The 18,973-nt window shown below is 45.4% G+C and overlaps 1 protein-coding gene across 1 annotated transcript in view; it reads right to left on the minus strand.

Annotated features, from left to right (window-relative positions):
* The window catches only part of LOC311136525 (SH3 and PX domain-containing protein 2B-like), a 118,216-nt gene that overhangs the window by 37,520 nt on the left and 61,723 nt on the right, over window positions 1-18,973 (minus strand). The window contains exon 4 of the mRNA XM_084170687.1: window positions 2,124-2,200. Within this exon, the coding sequence (XP_084026813.1) occupies window positions 2,124-2,200 (77 nt within the window). The remainder of the gene's footprint in view (window positions 1-2,123; window positions 2,201-18,973) is intronic.

The raw sequence follows: 18,973 nt of genomic DNA on the forward strand, positions 1-18,973 counted from the left end.
TTCTCTGTCAGCCATGTTCCAGACTGCCTTCAGTTTCCTCAATGTCTAATTCCTGACGGAAATATCATATTTTCGAGGATTACTGATTTTGTTATCTTATACAGTGGGGGAAAAAAGTATTTAGTCAGCCACCAATTGTGCTAGTTCTCCCACTTAAAAAGATGAGAGAGGCCTGTAATTTTCATCATAGGTACACGTCAACTATGACAGACAAATTGAGATTTTTTTTCTCCAGAAAATCACATTGTAGGACTTTTAATGAATTTATTTGCAAATTATGGTGGAAAATAAGTATTTGGTCACCTACAAACAAGCAAGATTTCTGGCTCTCACAGACCTGTAACTTCTTCTTTAAGAGGCTCCTCTGTCCTCCACTCGTTACCTGTATTAATGGCACCTGTTTGAACTTGTTATCAGTATAAAATACACCTGTCCACAACCTCAAACAGTCACACTCCAAACTCCACTATGGCCAAGACCAAAGAGCTGTCAAAGGACACCAGAAACAAAATTGTAGACCTGCACCAGGCTGGGAAGACTGAATCTGCAATAGGTAAGCAGCTTGGTTTGAAGAAATCAACTGTGGGAGCAATTATTAGGAAATGGAAGATATACAAGACCACTGATAATCTCCCTCGATCTGGGGCTCCACGCAAGATCTCACCCTGTGGGGTCAAAATGATCACAAGAACGGTGAGCAAAAATCCCAGAACCACATGGGGGGACCTAGTGAATGACCTGCAGAGAGCTGGGACCAAAGTAACAAAGCCTACCATCAGTAACACACTACGCCGCCAGGGACTCAAATCCTGCAGTGCCAGACGTGTCCTCCTGCTTAAGCCAGTACATGTCCAGGCCCGTCTGAAGTTTGCTAGAGTGCATTTGGATGATCCAGAAGAGGATTGGGAGAATGTCATATGGTCAGATGAAACCAAAATATAACTTTTTGGTAAAAACTCAACTCGTCGTGTTTGGAGGACAAAGAATGCTGAGTTGCATCCAAAGAACACCATACCTACTGTGAAGCATGGGGGTGGAAACATCATGCTTTGGGGCTGTTTTTCTGCAAAGGGACCAGGACGACTGATCCGTGTAAAGGAAAGAATGAATGGGGCCATGTATCGTGAGATTTTGAGTGAAAACCTCCTTCCATCAGCAAGGGCATTGAAGATGAAACGTGGCTGGGTCTTTCAGCATGACAATGATCCCAAACACACCGCCCGAGCAACGAAGGAGTGGCTTCGTAAGAAGCATTTCAAGGTCCTGGAGTGGCCTAGCCAGTCTCCAGATCTCAACCCCATAGAAAATCTTTGGAGGGAGTTGAAAGTCTGTGTTGCCCAGCGACAGCCCCAAAACATCACTGCTCTAGAGGAGATCTGCATGGAGGAATGGGCCAGCAACAGTGTGTGAAAACCTTGTGAAGACTTACAGAAAACGTTTGACCTGTGTCATTGCCAACAAAGGGTATATAACAAAGTATTGAGAAACTTTTGTTATTGACCAAATACTTATTTTCCACCATAATTTGCAAATAAATTCATAAAAAATCCTACAATGTGATTTTCTAGATTTCTTTTCCTCATTTTGTCTGTCATAGTTGACGTGTACCTATGATGAAAATTACAGGCCTCTCTCATCTTTTTAAGTGGGAGAACTTGCACAATTGGTGGCTGACTAAATACTTTTTTTCCCCACTGTATTTCCCAGTGGGTAATGATAAACATATAAGATATGCATGTTTTCAACATTGCTAGTGCATTGCGTCTTTGTATAGAGAAACACATCAACTGAAGTACAGCAGAGAATGGCTATAACAGGTCAGTGGAACTAGATGTGACACTGGCCTCTGGGAATTAGAACTGGAGGGTGTATGGAATCCAAAACAGTCTCACTCTGACTGCCATGCTATCAGTGAGGTAAACCAGGGAGCAGGATCATGAATGCAAACCCCTTGCTCTAGTCTGAAGCTCTATCTATCACAGTGCTAAGGTCCTAATACCTGAGATTTAGGTTCCTCTCCAGGCTTCTTCCCCTGTTAGGGGTTCAAGCTTAGGTCATATTGTTGTGTCTACCCCTAAATTGCCCCACCAGCTGAGCAGTGGTCTCAGTCAGAGCCTACTCACCCTGCAGTACTCGTTGATAGGCCTCAGGCGCTTCATGGCCACATCCCTGATATGGCTTCTCCTGAACAGGATCTTCCCTGGAAGGAAGAAGAAAAACAGTATTTAGGATCTACTGTACATGTCCTACAAAGATACCAAGCCCTCTAGCCTCCCCTCTTATCCTAGTCCTCAACCATGGTCTCACGTTATGTATAGTACAGGCTCAAACTGTATGAGAATTCAGTATTTGAATGGTGTGGATTCACAGTAGCAATTATACAAGCATACTTAAACCATTATAAATACTCCATAACTGCACTAGTCAGTTTTTCCTGAATACTGTATTCACTTGTGAGGGAAAATGTTATGTTTGTGCTTTTCTAATAACCAATTCGACTGGGTTCATGCAAGTGACTGATTGATCATGCCTGGGAGGAATCCTCACTATCAGTATAAGCAATTTGGCAGTACGCCCAGAACATTTATTTGAGAACCGAAAGGGGTATCTCAGTTTCAAGGTCTCAGCTTGGAGAGAAGAAGCCTTGTGAGGTATTGGTCGGTCACATGCAGGAACCAAACGTTAATGGTGAATAATGAGTAATGTAAATCATGCAAATATAACTTGTTTGTGTAACGAGAACTAATGGGACTGCCCTGGCAGCAGTGCTTAACACCTCGCAGATTTGACTTTGTTTGTTTCGGCACCTATTTGCCCTGATCCGGTACCTCTCGCGGCATTATTTTTTAATTGTTTCACTGTTTGCACTGTAGACATTCTAATTAAAGCGATCAGCGTTAAATCAAGTTGCCTCCTCGTTATTTCTCCCCCAACTCAGCGGGAGAGGGAGACAGGGAGCTGGGGGGAGGGGGGCAGTGCATCCACCAACGAAGTGCTCGGAGCAGGTGCAATTTGCAGTACAAGAACCAGCAAACGTATAACCCCTGGCTTGTCATGTAGAATTAAAAGTTGGGCTGTACAACATGCAAAAAGGTAGGGAGCTTGGGTCTTGAAACGACTGGAGGGATTAAACTAGCAAACGAGTGGGTGGGATGTACAGTAAAAAACAAAAAACAAAGAGCCCTCAGAAAAAAGGTTTTTGAACATGCCCGAACCAAGGCGCATTTGGTGGCAGCAAAACTTGTAGACAAGGCTAAAGTGGACACCCAGGTTATAGTTAACACTCAAAATGAAAAACTAGACACTACAGCCAGAGTCTTCAGAACAGCCTTAGAAGGAGACTAAACGTCACAGCCACAGGCCCGCTCATGGCATTGAGCAAGAAATTGACTCTCAGGAGTTAAAGGGACTTGACATGGGGAGAGTCATTGTGGGAGGTTTTGAAAACTAAGGTAGGACCTTTTTTTCCTTTACAAACTTGTTCGGTACTGTGAAGGTAATCTAAATATGTGCTTCATATTATCACATAGGCAGGAGGCCTATATATTCTTATATGTGTGTTCTGCTGTACCCTACATTGATTTATTTTATTTGAAGTTATATTCCGATATTGTGATATTTGTTCTACTGCTACCTTGATGTCTTGAAAATTATATGAAATTCGGGTCTTGTAAGCCCCACAGCTGAGTATGTGTGCATATGAATATGCATATGGTGGGTGTTCTGCAGTGTTGTCTAAAAATGTTGCTGTACATGGATGTCTAGAAAATTAGGCTATAAGAAATTCGGACTTGTGTAAGCCCCGCAGCTATACTGAAGTATGTGGGAAAACTACAGTGACGTCTAAAATGCTTTGAATTAATCAGCACCTTGGAGAGTGCTGTCCGTTTCACTACCATAGACAGTAGGCTACTTGGCTGTTTACCTTATCTGCTGCGCTGCCACGTTGTGTTTGACACTTTTTTTCTCAATCTATTCCGGTACCTCAGAGCCCCCCGGATACCCCCTTCTTGCACTCACTATGTGTTCCGGGACCTCCCCGATGTACAAATTAGGCACTGCCCGGCAGAGCTCCCGACCGATGTGTACTATGGTGCATTAAGTTTGTTGGAACCTCTCCATCTTGCTGATAATAAACAATTATTCATTTAATTTTGACTTCAGGTGTCCCTGGGGGTAATTTCCACGACAGACTTTCTCTAGAAAGCCTACACTGGTTAACTTCACAATCAGTATATAACATGTAAGCTACATGGACATTTAACCACTCAGAAACGTTATCAAGAATATTTTGACGGCCAGCTGATACTATACTTCCTTAAGAAACACAGTAAATCTAGATTTATGGGTGATTCACTTTACTTTTATACAACGGGTGGGTCTAATCCTGAATGCTGATTGGTTAAAACCGCATTCCAGCCGGTGTCTATTCCACAAGTTACAACCAGCTAAATCTATGACGTTAAAATGCCTACACTACCAGTCAAAAGTTTTAGAACACCTCATTCAAGGGTTTTTCTTTATTTGTACTATTTTCTACATTGTAGAATAATAGTGAAGACATCACAACTATGAAATAACACATATGGAATCATGTAGTAACCAAAAAGTTGTTAAACAAATCAAAATATATTTTATATGAGGTTCTTCAAATAGCCACCCTTTGCCTTGATGACAGCTTTGCACATTCTTGGCATTCTCTCAACCAGCTTCATGAGGAATGCTTTTCCAACAGTCTTGAAGGAGTTCCCACATATGCTGAGCACTCGTTGGCTGCTTTTCCTTCACTCTGCGGTCCGACTCATCCCAAACCATCTCAATTTGGTTGAGGTCGGGGGATTGTGGAGGACAGGTCATCTGATGCAGCACTCCATCACTCTCCTTCTTGGTCAAATAGCCCTTACACAGCCTAGAGGTGTGTTGGGTCATTGTCCTGTTGAAAAACAAATGATAGTCCCACTAAGCCCAAACCAGATGGGATGGTGTATCGCTGCAGAATGCTGTGGTAGCCATGCTGGTTAAGTGTGCCTTGAATTCTAAATTAATCACAGACACTGTCATCAGGAAAGCACCCCCACACCATTACACCTCCTCCTCCATGCTTTACGGTGGGAACTACACATGAGGAGATCATCCATTCACCCACACCGCGTCTCACAAAAATCTCCAATCTGGACTCCAGACCAAAGAACACATTTCCACCGGTCTAATGTCCATTGCACGTGTTTCTTGGCCCAAGCAGGTCTCTTCTTCTTAATGGTGTCCTTTAGTAGTGGTTTATTTGCAGTAATTCGATCATGAAGGCCTGATTCACACAGTCCCCTCTGAACAGTTATTAGGACTGTGGTCCTCTGTAGCTCAATTGGTAGAGCATGGCGCTTGTAACGCCAGGGTAGTGGGTTCGATCCCCGGGACCATCCATACGTAAAAAATGTATGCACACATGACTGTAAGTCGCTTTGGATAAAAGCGTCTGCTTAACAAAAAAAAAAAACAGTTGATGTTGAGATGTGTCTATGACGAACTCTGTGAAGCATTTATTTGGGCTGCACTTTCTGAGGCTGGTAACTCTAATGAACTTATCCTCTGCAGCAGAGGTAACTCTGGGTCTTCCATTCTGGTGGCGGTCCTCATGAGAGCCAGTTTCATCATAGCGATTGATGGTTTTTGCGACTGCACTTGAAGAAACTTTCAAAGTTCTTGAAATGTTCTGTATAAACTGACCTTAATGTTTTAAAGTAATGATGGACTGTCGTTTCTCTTTGCTTATTTGAGCTGTTCTTGCCATAATATGGACTTGGTCTTTTACCAAATAGGGCTATCTTCTGTATAACCCCCCTACCTTGTCTTAACACAACTGATTTGCTCAATTTGTGGAAATAAATTCCACAAATTAACTTTTAAGAAGGCACACCTGTTAATTGAATTGCATTCCAGGTGACTACCTCATGAAGCTGGTTGAGAGAATGCCAAGAGTGTGCAAAGCTGTCATCAAGGCAAAGGGTGGCTATTTGAAGAATCTCTAATATAAAATATATTTTGAATTGTTTAACACTTTTTTGGTTACTACATGATTCCATATGTGTTATTTCATAGTTTTGATGTCTTCACTATTGTTCTACAATGTAGAAAATAGTAACAATAAAGAAAAACTATTGAATGAGTAGGTGTTCTAAAACTTTTGACCGGTACTGTATAATAATCTGAGGCTGGTGTTAGATTTGGTTGAGTATTATGATCTATTGGATGACTTCCCTGTTTCTTATTTTTTGATTTTCAGAAAGCATTTGATACCGTAAATCACAATTGTATCTTTGATTGTCTTGAGCATTTGAAGTTTAGTAATTATTTTGTTGATGCTATTAGAACTTTGTATAATGGTGGCAATAGCTGTATCAAACTCTGTCATGGAACATCCTCAAGGTTTAACATTTACAAAGGAATACGACAAGGTTGTACAACCTCATCTGTTTTATTTTTGTTAGTATCTCAAACCTTATGGTCATTAATCAAATCAAATCAAATTGTATTGGCCACATGCACCGAATACAACAGATGCAGACATTACAGTGAAATGCTTACTTACAGCCCTTAACCAACAGTGCATTTATTTTTTTATAAAAAAGTAAAAGAAAACAACAACAACAAAAATTTGAGAAAAAAAGAGCAGAAAAAAAGAGCAGAAGTAAAATAAAATAACAGTAGGGAGGCTATATATATACAGGGGGGTACCGGTGCAGAGTCAATGTGCGGGGGCACCGGCTAGTTGAGGTAGTTGAAGTAATATGTACATGTGGGTAGAGTTATGTGGGTTAGTTTATCAAAGTAAAGTTGAAGGCATTACATTCCAGGCCAGAGAGATCAAGATATCCCAACTGGCGGATGACACCTCACTTTTTTTGAAAAATGTTTCACAAGCTAGATTAGCATTGCATATTGTGAAGCAGTTCTCCAAAATCTCAGGTTTGGAATTATATCTTTCCAAATGTGAGATGTTTGTTCTGAAAGGAGCTGCCAATCCAGCAGATGGTAACATCTCTGAAAAAGATACTGTAACCTACCTCAGTGTAAAGACAACCAAAAATCTTAAGGCTGTGAATGATCTTAATTTGAATCCTGTAACTGAATCTATCAAAAATAAATTATTGTCACGATCGTCTTGGAAAGGAGTAGACCAAAGCGCAGCGTGTTGCACGAACATGATGCTTTATTTAATTAAAGCGAAACACGAAACAACAAAACAAATAACGATTCGTGAAGTCCACAGTGACAATGACTGACTAGGAACAAAAACCCACAAACACAAGGTGAAAACAGACAGTTTAAATATGGCTCCCAATCAGAGACAACGAGCCAACAGCTGACACTCGTTACCTCTGATTGGGAGTCACTCAAACAAAGAAATACAACAACCTAGAACAACCCAACCAAGAAACAGAACACAAAGAAACGAACACACCCTGGCTCAACATACAGAGTCCCGGAGCCAGAGCGTGACAGTACCCCCCCCTAAAGGCGCGGACTGCGACCGCGCCTCAACAAAACCCAAACAGGGGAGGGCTGGGTGGGCATTCCTTCTCGGAGGCGGCTCCGGCTCCGGGCTTGACCACCACCCTTCCATAATCCCCCCGTAGCGCCCCTGGTCCGGTCTGACCCCGCTGGCTGGATCTGGACTGGACATCGACGGAGCGGATTGCTTAAGCTCCGTTGTGGAGCAGCTGACCGGTACCTGATCAGGCACCGGACTGACGACGCGCACCCCTGGCTTGGCGCGTGAGGCAGGAACGGACCGGAACTGGCTGACGATGCGCACCCCTGGCCTGGTGCGTGGAGCAGTAACGGACCGGACCGGGCTGACGATACGCACCCCTGGCTTGGTGCGTGGAGCCGGAATGGGCCTCACCAGGCTGACGACTCGCATCCCTGGCTTGGTGCGAGTAGCAGGAATGGGCCGGACCAGGCTGACGACTCGCACCCCTGGCTTGGTGCGAGTAGCAGGAACCGACCGGGTCGGGCTGGCGACGCGCACCGTAGGTTTGGTGCGAGTGGCAGGAACAGGCCGAACCGGGCTGGCGACGCACCCCGTAGGCTTGGTGCGTGGAGCAGGGACAGGCCGGGCTGGGCTGGCGACGCGCACCGTAGGTTTGGTGCGAGTGGCAGGAACAGGCCGGACCGGGCTGGCGACGCACACCGTGGGCTTGGTGCGTGGAGCAGGGATCGGCCGGGCTGGGCTGGCGACGCACCCCGTAGGCTTGGTGCGTGGAGCAGGGACAGGCCGGGCTGGGCTGGCGACGCACACCGTGGGCTTGGTGCGTGGAACAGGGACCGGCCGGGCTGGGCTGGCGACGCACACCGTAGGCTTGGTACGGAGAGCAGGAATGGACCGGACCGTACTGGGGACACACACCACTGGCCCTACATCGGGATCTGGAACGGGCCGGACCGGACTGGCAACACACCCCAGTACCTCTCGCCATGCCTCCACACCTTCCATCCCCTCTTCTACCAGTGGCCCCCGTAACCTGGCGGCCTCCTCTGCAACCCCGCTGGACCGCTCCATAGCGGCCTCCTGCTGCCCCGACGTCGTGAGCCCCCCCCTAAAAATTTTCTGGGGGTCTCTCCTCCCCGTGGGCCAGGCCTCCATCATTCTCGCCCACCTCTCGCTCCTCTGTCTCCAACCCTCGTCACTCAGCTCCTCAACTCGCTGCTTGGTCCAGTTGTGGTGGGTTTTTCTGTCCTAGTCAGTCATTGTCACTGTGGACTTCACGAATCGTTATTTGTTTTGTTGTTTCGTGTTTCGCTTTAATTAAATAAAGCATCATGTTCGTGCAACACGCTGCGCTTTGGTCTACTCCTTTCCAAGATGATCGTGACAGAAAAACCCACCAGTACCAGACCAAGCAGCGTGAGGAGGAGAGAGACTGGTCTATGGAGCAATGGATCAAGAGCTTCGACTGGGTCAAGCCCATTGAGGAGCTGAGTGACGAGGGTTGGAGACAGAGGAGCGAGAGGTGGGCGAGAACGATGGAGGCCTGGCCCACGGGGAGGAGAGACCCCCAGAAAATGTTTAGGGGGGGGGCTCACGACGTGGACGACGGGGCAGCAGGAGGCTGCGAGGGAGCGGTCCAGCGGGTGTGAAGAGGAGGCCGCCAGGTTAAGGGGGCCACTGGTCACAGAGGAGAGGGAAAGTGTGGAGGCACGGCGAGAGGTACTGGGGTGTGTTACCAGTCCGGTCCGGCCCGTTCCTGATCCCTGCGTAGGGCCAGTGGTGTGTGTCCCCAGTACGGTCCGGCCTGTTCCTGTTCCTCGCATCGAGCCTGTGGTGCGTGTCGTCAGCCCGGCCCGGCCTGTTCCTGCTTCCCGCACCGAGCCTATGGTGCGCGTCGCCAGCCCGGCTCGGCCTGTTCCTGCTCCCTGCACCAAACCTGTGGTGCGCGTCGCCAGCCCGGTCCGGCCCGTTCCTGCTCTCCGCACCAAGTCTGTGGTGCGCGTCGCCAGCCCGGCCCGGCCTGTTCCTGCTTCCCGCACCAAACCTGTGGTGCGCGTCGCCAGCCCTGTTCGGCCTGTTCCTGCTCCACGCACCAAGCCTATGGGGTGCGTCGTCAGCCCAGCCCGGCCTGTCCCTGCTCCACGCACCAAACCTACGGTGTGCGTCGCCAGCCCTGCCCGGCCTGTTCCTGCTCCACGCACCAAGTCTACGGTGTGCGTCGACAGCCCTGCCCGGCCTGTTCCTGCTCCACGCGCCAAACCTACGGTGTGCGTCGCCAGCCCTGTCCGGCCTGTCCCTGCTCCACGCACCAGGCCTACGGTGTGTGTCGTCAGCCCAGCCCGGCCTGTCCCTGCTCCACGCACCAAGCCTACGGTGTGCGTCGTCAGCCTGGTCCAGCCCGTTCCTGCCACTCGCACCAAGCCAGGGGTGCGAGTCGTCAGCCTGGTCCAGCCCGTTCCTGCCACTCGCACCAAGCCAGGGGTGCGAGTCGTCAGCCTGGTTCAGCCCGGTCCTGCTACTCGCACCAAGCCCGGGGTGCGAGTCGTCAGCCTGGTAAGACCGGTCAGCTGCTCCACAACGGAGCGTAAGCAATCCGCTCCGTCATTGTCCAGTCCAGATCCAGCCAGCGGGGTCAGACCGGACCAGGGGCGCTATGGGGGGTTGTTTGGAGGGTGGTGGGCAAGGCCGGGGCCAGAACCGCCGCCGAGGAGGTATGCCCGCCCAGCCCTCCCTTGTTTAGCCCTTATTGAGGCGCGGTCGCAGTCCGCGCCTTTAGGGGGGGGTACTGTCACGCTCTGGCTCCGGGACTCTGTATGTTGAGCCAGGGTGTGTTCGTTTCTTTGTGTTCTGTTTCTTGGTTGGGTTGTTCTAGGTTGTTGTATTTCTTTGTTTGAGTGACTCCCAATCAGAGGTAACGAGTGTCAGCTGTTGGCTCGTTGTCTCTGATTGGGAGCCATATTTAAACTGTCTGTTTTCACCTTGTGTTTGTGGGTTTTTGTTCCTAGTCAGTCATTGTCACTGTGGACTTCACGAATCGTTATTTGTTTTGTTGTTTCGTGTTTCGCTTTAATTAAATAAAGCATCATGTTCGTGCAACACGCTGCGCTTTGGTCTACTCCTTTCCAAGACGTTCGTGACAATTATCCTCATGGTTAGGGAGGGATATAAGTCTTCAAGGGAGGGTGCTTTTATCCAAAGCTGAGGGGCTATCTCATGCATCCTATCTTTTTTCATCTATTGACATTCCCAAATCCACTTGCTGTGAAATTGTCGAATTTTCACAAGCAGGCTTTAATGTGCTGGGCATTACTGTATAAACACAACTTTTCACCTCAAATGTTTTATATGGAATAATGGGTTGATATTACATAGAAACAAGATGCTATTTTACCATAATTGGTTCTTGAAAAATATTGTCATTGTCAGCGAATTAGTTAGTATTAGTGTTAATCTATTTACGCTGAGAGAATTTATGGAAAGATACAACTTTGAGGTTTCAAGCAAGGAATATGACACTGTTATAAAAGCTATACCTAGTGGGATAAAATCTTTATTTCAGAATAATGCATATTTTGGAAGAACTCCTATTGTAAGCGATATCCAGGTGAATGGCATAGGTTTACTGGATAAGAAATTCAACAACAACAATTGAGGTGTTCTGGACTGATGTGAAACTATATATTGGCAACAAAATGCATACAACCATTGAAATGAAGTTTGACATTATTTTACTACACTGATTCCACAATTGAACGTCAGTATGTCATAAATCTCTTTATTTTATTAGGAACATTTTTCATACACAAATAACAATGTATGAAGAAAAAGCCAATTTTCTTTATTTTCTTTATCTGATTTGGAAAAGTATTTAGAATAATTAAAACGTAAAACGTAAACGTAGTACTTGGTGGCAAAACCCTTGTTGGCAATCACAGAGGCCAGACGTTTCTTGTAGTTGGCCACCAGGTTTGCACACATCTCAGGCGGGATTTTGTCCCATTCCTCTTTGCAGATCTTCTCCAAGTCATTAAGGTTTCGAGGCTGACGTTTGGCAACTCAAACCTTCAGCTCCCTCCACAGATTTTCTATGGGATTAAGGTCTGGAGACTGGCTAGGCCACTCCAGGACCTTAATGTGCTTCTTCCTGAGCCACTCCTTTGTTGCCTTGGCCGTGTGTTTTGGGTCATTGTCATGCTGGAATACCCACGCACGACCCATTTTCAATGCCCTGGCTGAGGGAAGGAGGTGATCACCCAAGATTTGACAGTACATGGCCCCATCCATCGTCGCTTTGATGCGGTGAAGTTGTCCTGTCCCCTTAGCAGAAAAACACCCCCAAAGCATAATGTTTCCACCTCCATGTTTGACGGTGGGGATGGTGTTCTTGGGGTCATAGGCAGCATTCCTCCTCCTCCAAACACGGCGAGTTGAGTTGATGCCAAAGAGCTCGATTTTGGTCTCATCTGACCACAACACTTTCACCCAATTCTCCTCTGAATCATTCAGATGTTCATTGGCAAACTTCAGACAGGCCTGTATATGTGCTTTCTTGAGCAGGGGGACCTTGCGGGCACTGCAGGATTTCAGTCCTTCACGGCGTAGTGTGTTACCAATTGTTTTCTTGGTGACTATGGTCCCAGCTGCCTTGAGATCATTGACAAGATCCTCCCGTGTAGTTCTGGGCTGATTCCTCACCGTTTTCATAATCATTGCAACTCCACGAGGTGAGATCTTGCATGGAGCACCAGGCCGAGGGAGATTGACAGTTATTTTGTGTTTCTTCCATTTGCGAATAATCGCACCAACTGTTGTCACCTTCTCACCAAGCTGCTTGGCGATGGTCTTGTAGCCCATTTCAGCCTTGTGTAGGTCTACAATCTTGTCCCTGACATCCATGGAGAGCTCTTTGGTCTTGGCCATGGTGTAGAGTTTGGAATCTGATTGATTGATTGCTTCTGTGGACAGGTGTCTTTTATACAGATAACAAGCTGAGATTAGGAGCACTCCCTTTAAGAGTGTGCTCCTAATCGCAGCTCGTTACCTGTATAAAAGACACCTGGGAGCCAGAAAACTTTCTGATTGAGAGGGGGTCAAATACTTATTTCCTCATTAAAATGCAAATCAATTTATAACATTTTTGACATGCATTTTTTTCTGGATTTTTTTGTTGTTATTCTGTCTCTCACTGTTCAAATAAACCTACCATTAAAATTATAGACTGATAATTTCTTTGTCAGTGGGCAAACGTACAAAATCAGCAGGGGATCAAATACTTTTTTCCCTCACTGTATGGATTTGTATTTGTATTTTTTTTCTCTTCCTTATTTTTTTCTGTAATCCCTCTGGCTGTTCTGTTTGTGTTTTGCAAAATTTTTTATACAATAATAATAATAATACAAGCAGTGGACACTATTTCCATTATTTTAGGGCCCATAATGCAATTCTTCAGAAAATGGGCATGGCTCAATGTTTTCAGATTTGAAGAAAATGGCGGAAAATATGCAGCCGAAATCCAACGAGACCGGATACTTTTGACTACCGGCACACCTGCGCTTGTGTAGGGCAACGCTATCAGGTAAAGACCCACACAACTCGTGCATGGTCTGCCTGGGGGTGAAGCACACAGAGGCAGCACTCGCTAACCCCGAGTACTGCAAGCCCTTTGCCAGGCCGCCCTTAAGCTAAGACTTAAAGGCCAACTGCCCCTTAGAACTAACTTCTCTGGTTTAAATTGCCTATGTGGCATCTGAGTAAAATATTAATTGTAGTTTTCAGGGTTGGGTATGGATTACTTTCATGCCCACTTTTGCCAATTATGCCCAATTGCCCAGCGACAACACATTGTAGTCTGCCCCCAGCTGCCATGTGGACATTTATAGTCAAGTCTGCATATGGGTGCAACACACGCACATTTCGCTCGGCAAATAGGAGTGAAAATGGGCTTCCATAGTTGCTGCAAACTTCCAATTCATTTCAACAATATGGCAAGGAATGGATTAGATTCGATATGGTCACTGCTGCTGCCTGTCAACCATCAAACCATTGGTGCTGGTGAGTACTTTAGCTAAGTAGGTAGCTGTTTTTGGTTATACAACATTATTTGATAATGCTAGCGAGCCAGGCTAACTATGATACCACAGATGAAAGGGAAATTATACTGTAGCTACAGTAGCTAAATGCATCAAGCTAATGTGATGTAGCATGTCAGAGGATGATGTGCATAGCTTACGTTATCTAACTACCTTGCTAATCATAGGATGTCGCCAGCTTGCTTAGAATGTTTTAACTCGAACTGGCTAGCTAACATTAGCTATATAACCAACTCGGACAAATATAACTAACCTGGATTTGCAAGGGGCTTCATCATTCAGGGGCTTCATCGACTAACCCAAAACAACATACTGTACCAGTTCTCAAAGGTTTATTGTGTATTTTCTAGGGCAAAAATAAATGATAGTACTTGTCTACTACAAATAGATTTATATATATTATTTTATTCACAGGCCTGATGGATTTGATGTTCAGCAGCATCGTGGGAACCCCCCTACCGTATCAGGAGCTGTTAAAGAGGGCTGAGGCAGTGACCAGACACATTTTACATTTTAGTCATTTAGCAGACGCTCACTTCAGAGTAATGGAGGACACTTTAATCAGGTTGGTCACATTTGTTCTGGTCAATGGTCAACTCGACCCCCAAGTGCCCCCCGTGCCACAGCTCTCCCCTCAACGCTTTCACAAGCAGCTGAGGCAAGAAGACAAATGCTCAGTGTGCATTATGCACTATCCCCAAATCCCAGTGTTTTAACACTGCCCTTTGTAATAAAAGTCTGTTGCATTCAAGCGTCTTGCCGAGGGCACAGAGCAAAAATACAACAAAAGAGCGCTCCGGCACCACTGGTCATCCGACTTGTGGGAAACTCGCCGCAAGAGCAGGGAACTTGCACGCATGCGCAGTCCACCCCTGGGTCTTGTCAACAGTCACAAAGGGGTTCAGTTTGCTATGAAGCCTGCCGCTTTCAACGGGGTCCTGATGTCAACAGCAACTGGTGACTCAGGGCGCATACTAGAGGAGGAGACATCCTTTCTATTAAGCAAAGGGTCTTTCAGAATAATACCAACGGAATAGAGCCATTGTGGCTTCTACACCCAGTACTTCCTAGTTCTCCCCTAAAATGGGGAGGGGGGATGCACCCCATTCTGGCTCTATGGATCCTCAACAGCTTTCTGAGAAAGTACACGTTCCGTATGTTTTCGCTCAACGTGCGGTCTCGCTCTATTTGTCAAGGTGACTGGTTCACTTCAGTCGACCTGCAGGACGCTTATTTTCATATACAGTCCCTTAAGTATTCACACCTCTTGACTTGTTACAAAGTGGGATTAAAATGAATTTAATTGTCATTTTTGACACAATACCGTTTTATTTGGTTAATTTTTACAAATGTTAGAATTTTTCTTCCACTATCTTCATTATATAAGTATTCAACCCCCATGTTAGAATCACCATTGGCAGCGATTACAGCTGTGAGTTTTTCTGGGTAAGTCTCTAAGAGCTTTGCACACCTGGATTGTACAACATTTGCCCATTATTCATTTCAACATTCTTCAAGCTCTGTCAAATTGGTTGTTGATCATTGCTAGACAACCATTGTCAGGTCATGCCATAGATTTTCAAGCAGATTTAAGTCAACTGTAACTCGGCCACTCAAGAACATTCACTGTCTTTTTGGTAAGCAACTCCAGTGTAGCTTTGGCCTTGTGTTTTAGGTTATTGTCCTGCTGAAAAGTGAATTAATCTCCCAGCGTCTGGTGGAAAGCAGACAACCAGGTTTACTTTTAAGAGTTTGCCTGTGCTTAGCTCAATTCAGTTTCTTTTTTTCTATATTTTTTTATTGATCCTGAAACTCCACAGTCCTTAACGATTACAAGCATACCCATAACATGATGCAGCCATCATTATGCTTGAAAATATGTAGCGTGGTACTTGGTAATGTATTGGATTTGCCCCAAACATAACACTTGGTGTTCAGGACTAAAAGTGCATTGCTTTGCCACATTCTTTTGCAGTATTACTTTAGTGCCTTGTTGCAAACTAATAGGTGCCCTTTGCAAGGCATTGGAAAACCTCCCTGGTCTTTGTGGTTGAATCTGTTTTGAAATTCACTGCTCAACTGCAGGACTTTACATATCATTATGTGTGGGGTACAGAGATGAGGGTAGTCATTCAAAAACTAAAACTATTGCACACATTGAGTCCATGCAACTTACAGTAGGGAAAAAAAGTATTTAGTCAGCCACCAATTGTGCAAGTTCTCCCACTTAAAAAGATGAGAGAGGCCTGTAATTTTCATCATAGGTACACGTCAACTATGACAGACAAATTGAGATTTTTTTTCTCCAGAAAATCACATTGTAGGATTTTTTATGAATTTATTTGCAAATTATGGTGGAAAATAAGTATTTGGTCACCTACAAACAAGCAAGATTTCTGGCTCTCACAGACCTGTAACTTCTTCTTTAAGAGGCTCCTCTGTCCTCCACTCGTTACCTGTATTAATGGCACCTGTTTGAACTTGTTATCAGTATAAAAGACACCTGTCCACAACCTCAAACAGTCACACTCCAAACTCCACTATGGCCAAGACCAAAGAGCTGTCAAAGGACACCAGAAACAAAATTGTAGACCTGCACCAGGCTGGGAAGACTGAATCTGCAATAGGTAAGCAGCTTGGTTTGAAGAAATCAACTGTGGGAGCAATTATTAGGAAATGGAAGACATACAAGACCACTGATAATCTCCCTCGATCTGGGGCTCCACGCAAGATCTCACCCCGTGGGGTCAAAATGATCACAAGCAAAAATCCCAGAACCACACGGGGGGACCTAGTGAATGACCTGCAGAGAGCTGGGACCAAAGTAACAAAGCCTACCATCAGTAACACACTACGCCACCAGGGACTCAAATCCTGCAGTGCCAGACGTGTCCTCCTGCTTAAGCCAGTACATGCCCAGGCCCGTCTGAAGTTTGCTAGAGTGCATTTGGATGATCCAGAAAAGGATTGGGAGAATGTCATATGGTCAGATGAAACCAAAATAGAACTTTTTGGTAAAAACTCAACTCGTCGTGTTTGGAGGACAAAGAATGCTGAGTTGCATCCAAAGAACACCATACCTACTGTGAAGCATGGGGGTGGAAACATCATGCTTTGGGGCTGTTTTTCTGCAAAGGGACCAGGACGACTGATCCGTGTAAAGGAAAGAATGAATGGGGCCATGTATCGTGAGATTTTGAGTGAAAACCTCCTTCCATCAGCAAGGGCATTGAAGATGAAACGTGGCTGGGTCTTTCAGCATGACAATGATCCCAAACACACCGCCCGGGCAACGAAGGAGTGGCTTCGTAAGAAGCATTTCAAGGTCCTGGAGTGGCCTAGCCAGTCTCCAGATCTCAACCCCATAGAAAATCTTTGGAGGGAGTTGAAAGTCCATGTTGCCCAGCGACAGCCCCAAAACATCACTGCTCTAGAGGAGATCTGCATGGAGGAATGGGCCAAAATACCAGCAACAGTGTGTGAAAACCTTGTGAAGACTTACAGAAAACGTTTGACCTGTGTCATTGCCAACAAAGGGTATATAACAAAGTATTGAGAAACTTTTGTTATTGACCAAATACTTATTTCCACCATAATTTGCAAATAAATTCATTAAAAATCCTACAATGTGATTATCTGGAGAAAAAAATTCTCATTTTGTCTTTTAAAGTGGGAGAACTTGCACAATTGGTGGCTGACTAAATACGTTTTTTCCCCACTGTATGTGATTTGCTAAGCACATTTTTATTCCTGAACTTATTTAGGCTTGCCATAACAAAGGTGTTGAATACTTCAGCTTTTCATATTTTTTATTTTTTTTAGTAAAAAACATGGGGTATTGTGTGTAGGGAAGTGACAAATCTCAATGTAATCAATTTTTTATTCTGACTGTAACACAAAGTGGGAAAATTCGAGGGGTGTGAAATACTTTCTGAAGGCACAAAGTATTCTGCCGACACGCAGGAGTTCTCAGGTTTGCCTTTCAAGGAAAAGCCTACAAATACCTTGCTGTCCCCTTGGGGCTAACATTGGCTAGCCAAATGTTCAGCAAGTGTGTATTGGCAGCTCTAGCACCCCTGAGAATCAAGGGACTAAGTGTATCTACTTACACAGACAATTACATGCTTTGCTCCCCGACACAGGAGCAAGTGGTATGAGACACGGCTTCTCTTGTAACCAACCTCACCGAGCTAGGGTTCAAGATCAACCAGAAATAGCTGTTTGGTGCCATCACAGAGAATAGAATACCTAGGGGTCAAGAAGGATTCACTCTCATCGGGCCACACGTTGTTCCGACAGTGCCACTCCCTGTTCAACAGGAGGCGCTCGGTCACCATCAAAATGTGTCACCAAGTACTGGGGTTGATAATGTCCATCTTGGTAGTACCACTAGGACTACTGAGACTTCCAGCGTTGGGTACCTGCCCCATTGTCTGTGTCCACGTCTGCACCTCAATCAAAAGATTTAAGTTGACCACAGACTGTCTTTCGGCTCTCCGTCACTGGAAGACCCTCTCGATCTTTGTATCAGGCACTTCCCTAGGGTTAGTGTCTTCGAGGGAGGTGGTGACGACAGACTCCCTCACAGGGTGGGGTGCAGTTCATGAGGCAAGAGCAATGAACTGATTGTGGTCACCACAGCTCCGCCACTGCTGACAGTGTTTCATTTGCTGATATACTGTACTTCCTGCCCTTCCTTTTGGAATTATCACATCCTGCTTAGGACAGAATACGACAGTGGTGGCATCAACCAGCTGGGTGGAATTCGCAGTCTACATACTACATTATATATACAGTGGGGGAAAAAAGTATTTAGTCAGCCACCAATTGTGCAAGTTCTCCCACTTAAAAAGATGAGAGAGGCCTGTAATTTTCATCATAGGTACACGTCAACTATGACAGACAAAATGAGAATTTTTTTCTCCAGAAAATCACATTGTAGGATTTTTTATGAATTTATTTGCAAATTATGGTGGAAAATAAGTATTTGGTCAATAACAAAAGTTTCTCAATACTTTGTTATATACCCTTTGTTGGCAATGACACAGGTCAAACGTTTTCTGTAAGTCTTCACAAGGTTTTCACACACTGTTGCTGGTATTTTGGCCCATTCCTCCATGCAGATCTCCTCTAGAGCAGTGATGTTTTGGGGCTGTCGCTGGGCAACACAGACTTTCAACTCCCTCCAAAGATTTTCTATGGGGTTGAGATCTGGAGACTGGAAAAATATCTATTTTGGTTTCATCTGACCATATGACATTCTCCCAATCCTCTTCTGGATCATCCAAATGCACTCTAGCAAACTTCAGACGGGCCTGGACATGTACTGGCTTAAGTAGGATTTGAGTCCCTGGCGGCGTAGTGTGTTACTGATGGTAGGCTTTGTTCCTTTGGT

Source organism: Coregonus lavaretus (assembly GCF_964263955.1).
Source record: "Coregonus lavaretus genome assembly, chromosome: 10".
NCBI lineage: Eukaryota > Metazoa > Chordata > Actinopteri > Salmoniformes > Salmonidae > Coregonus > Coregonus lavaretus.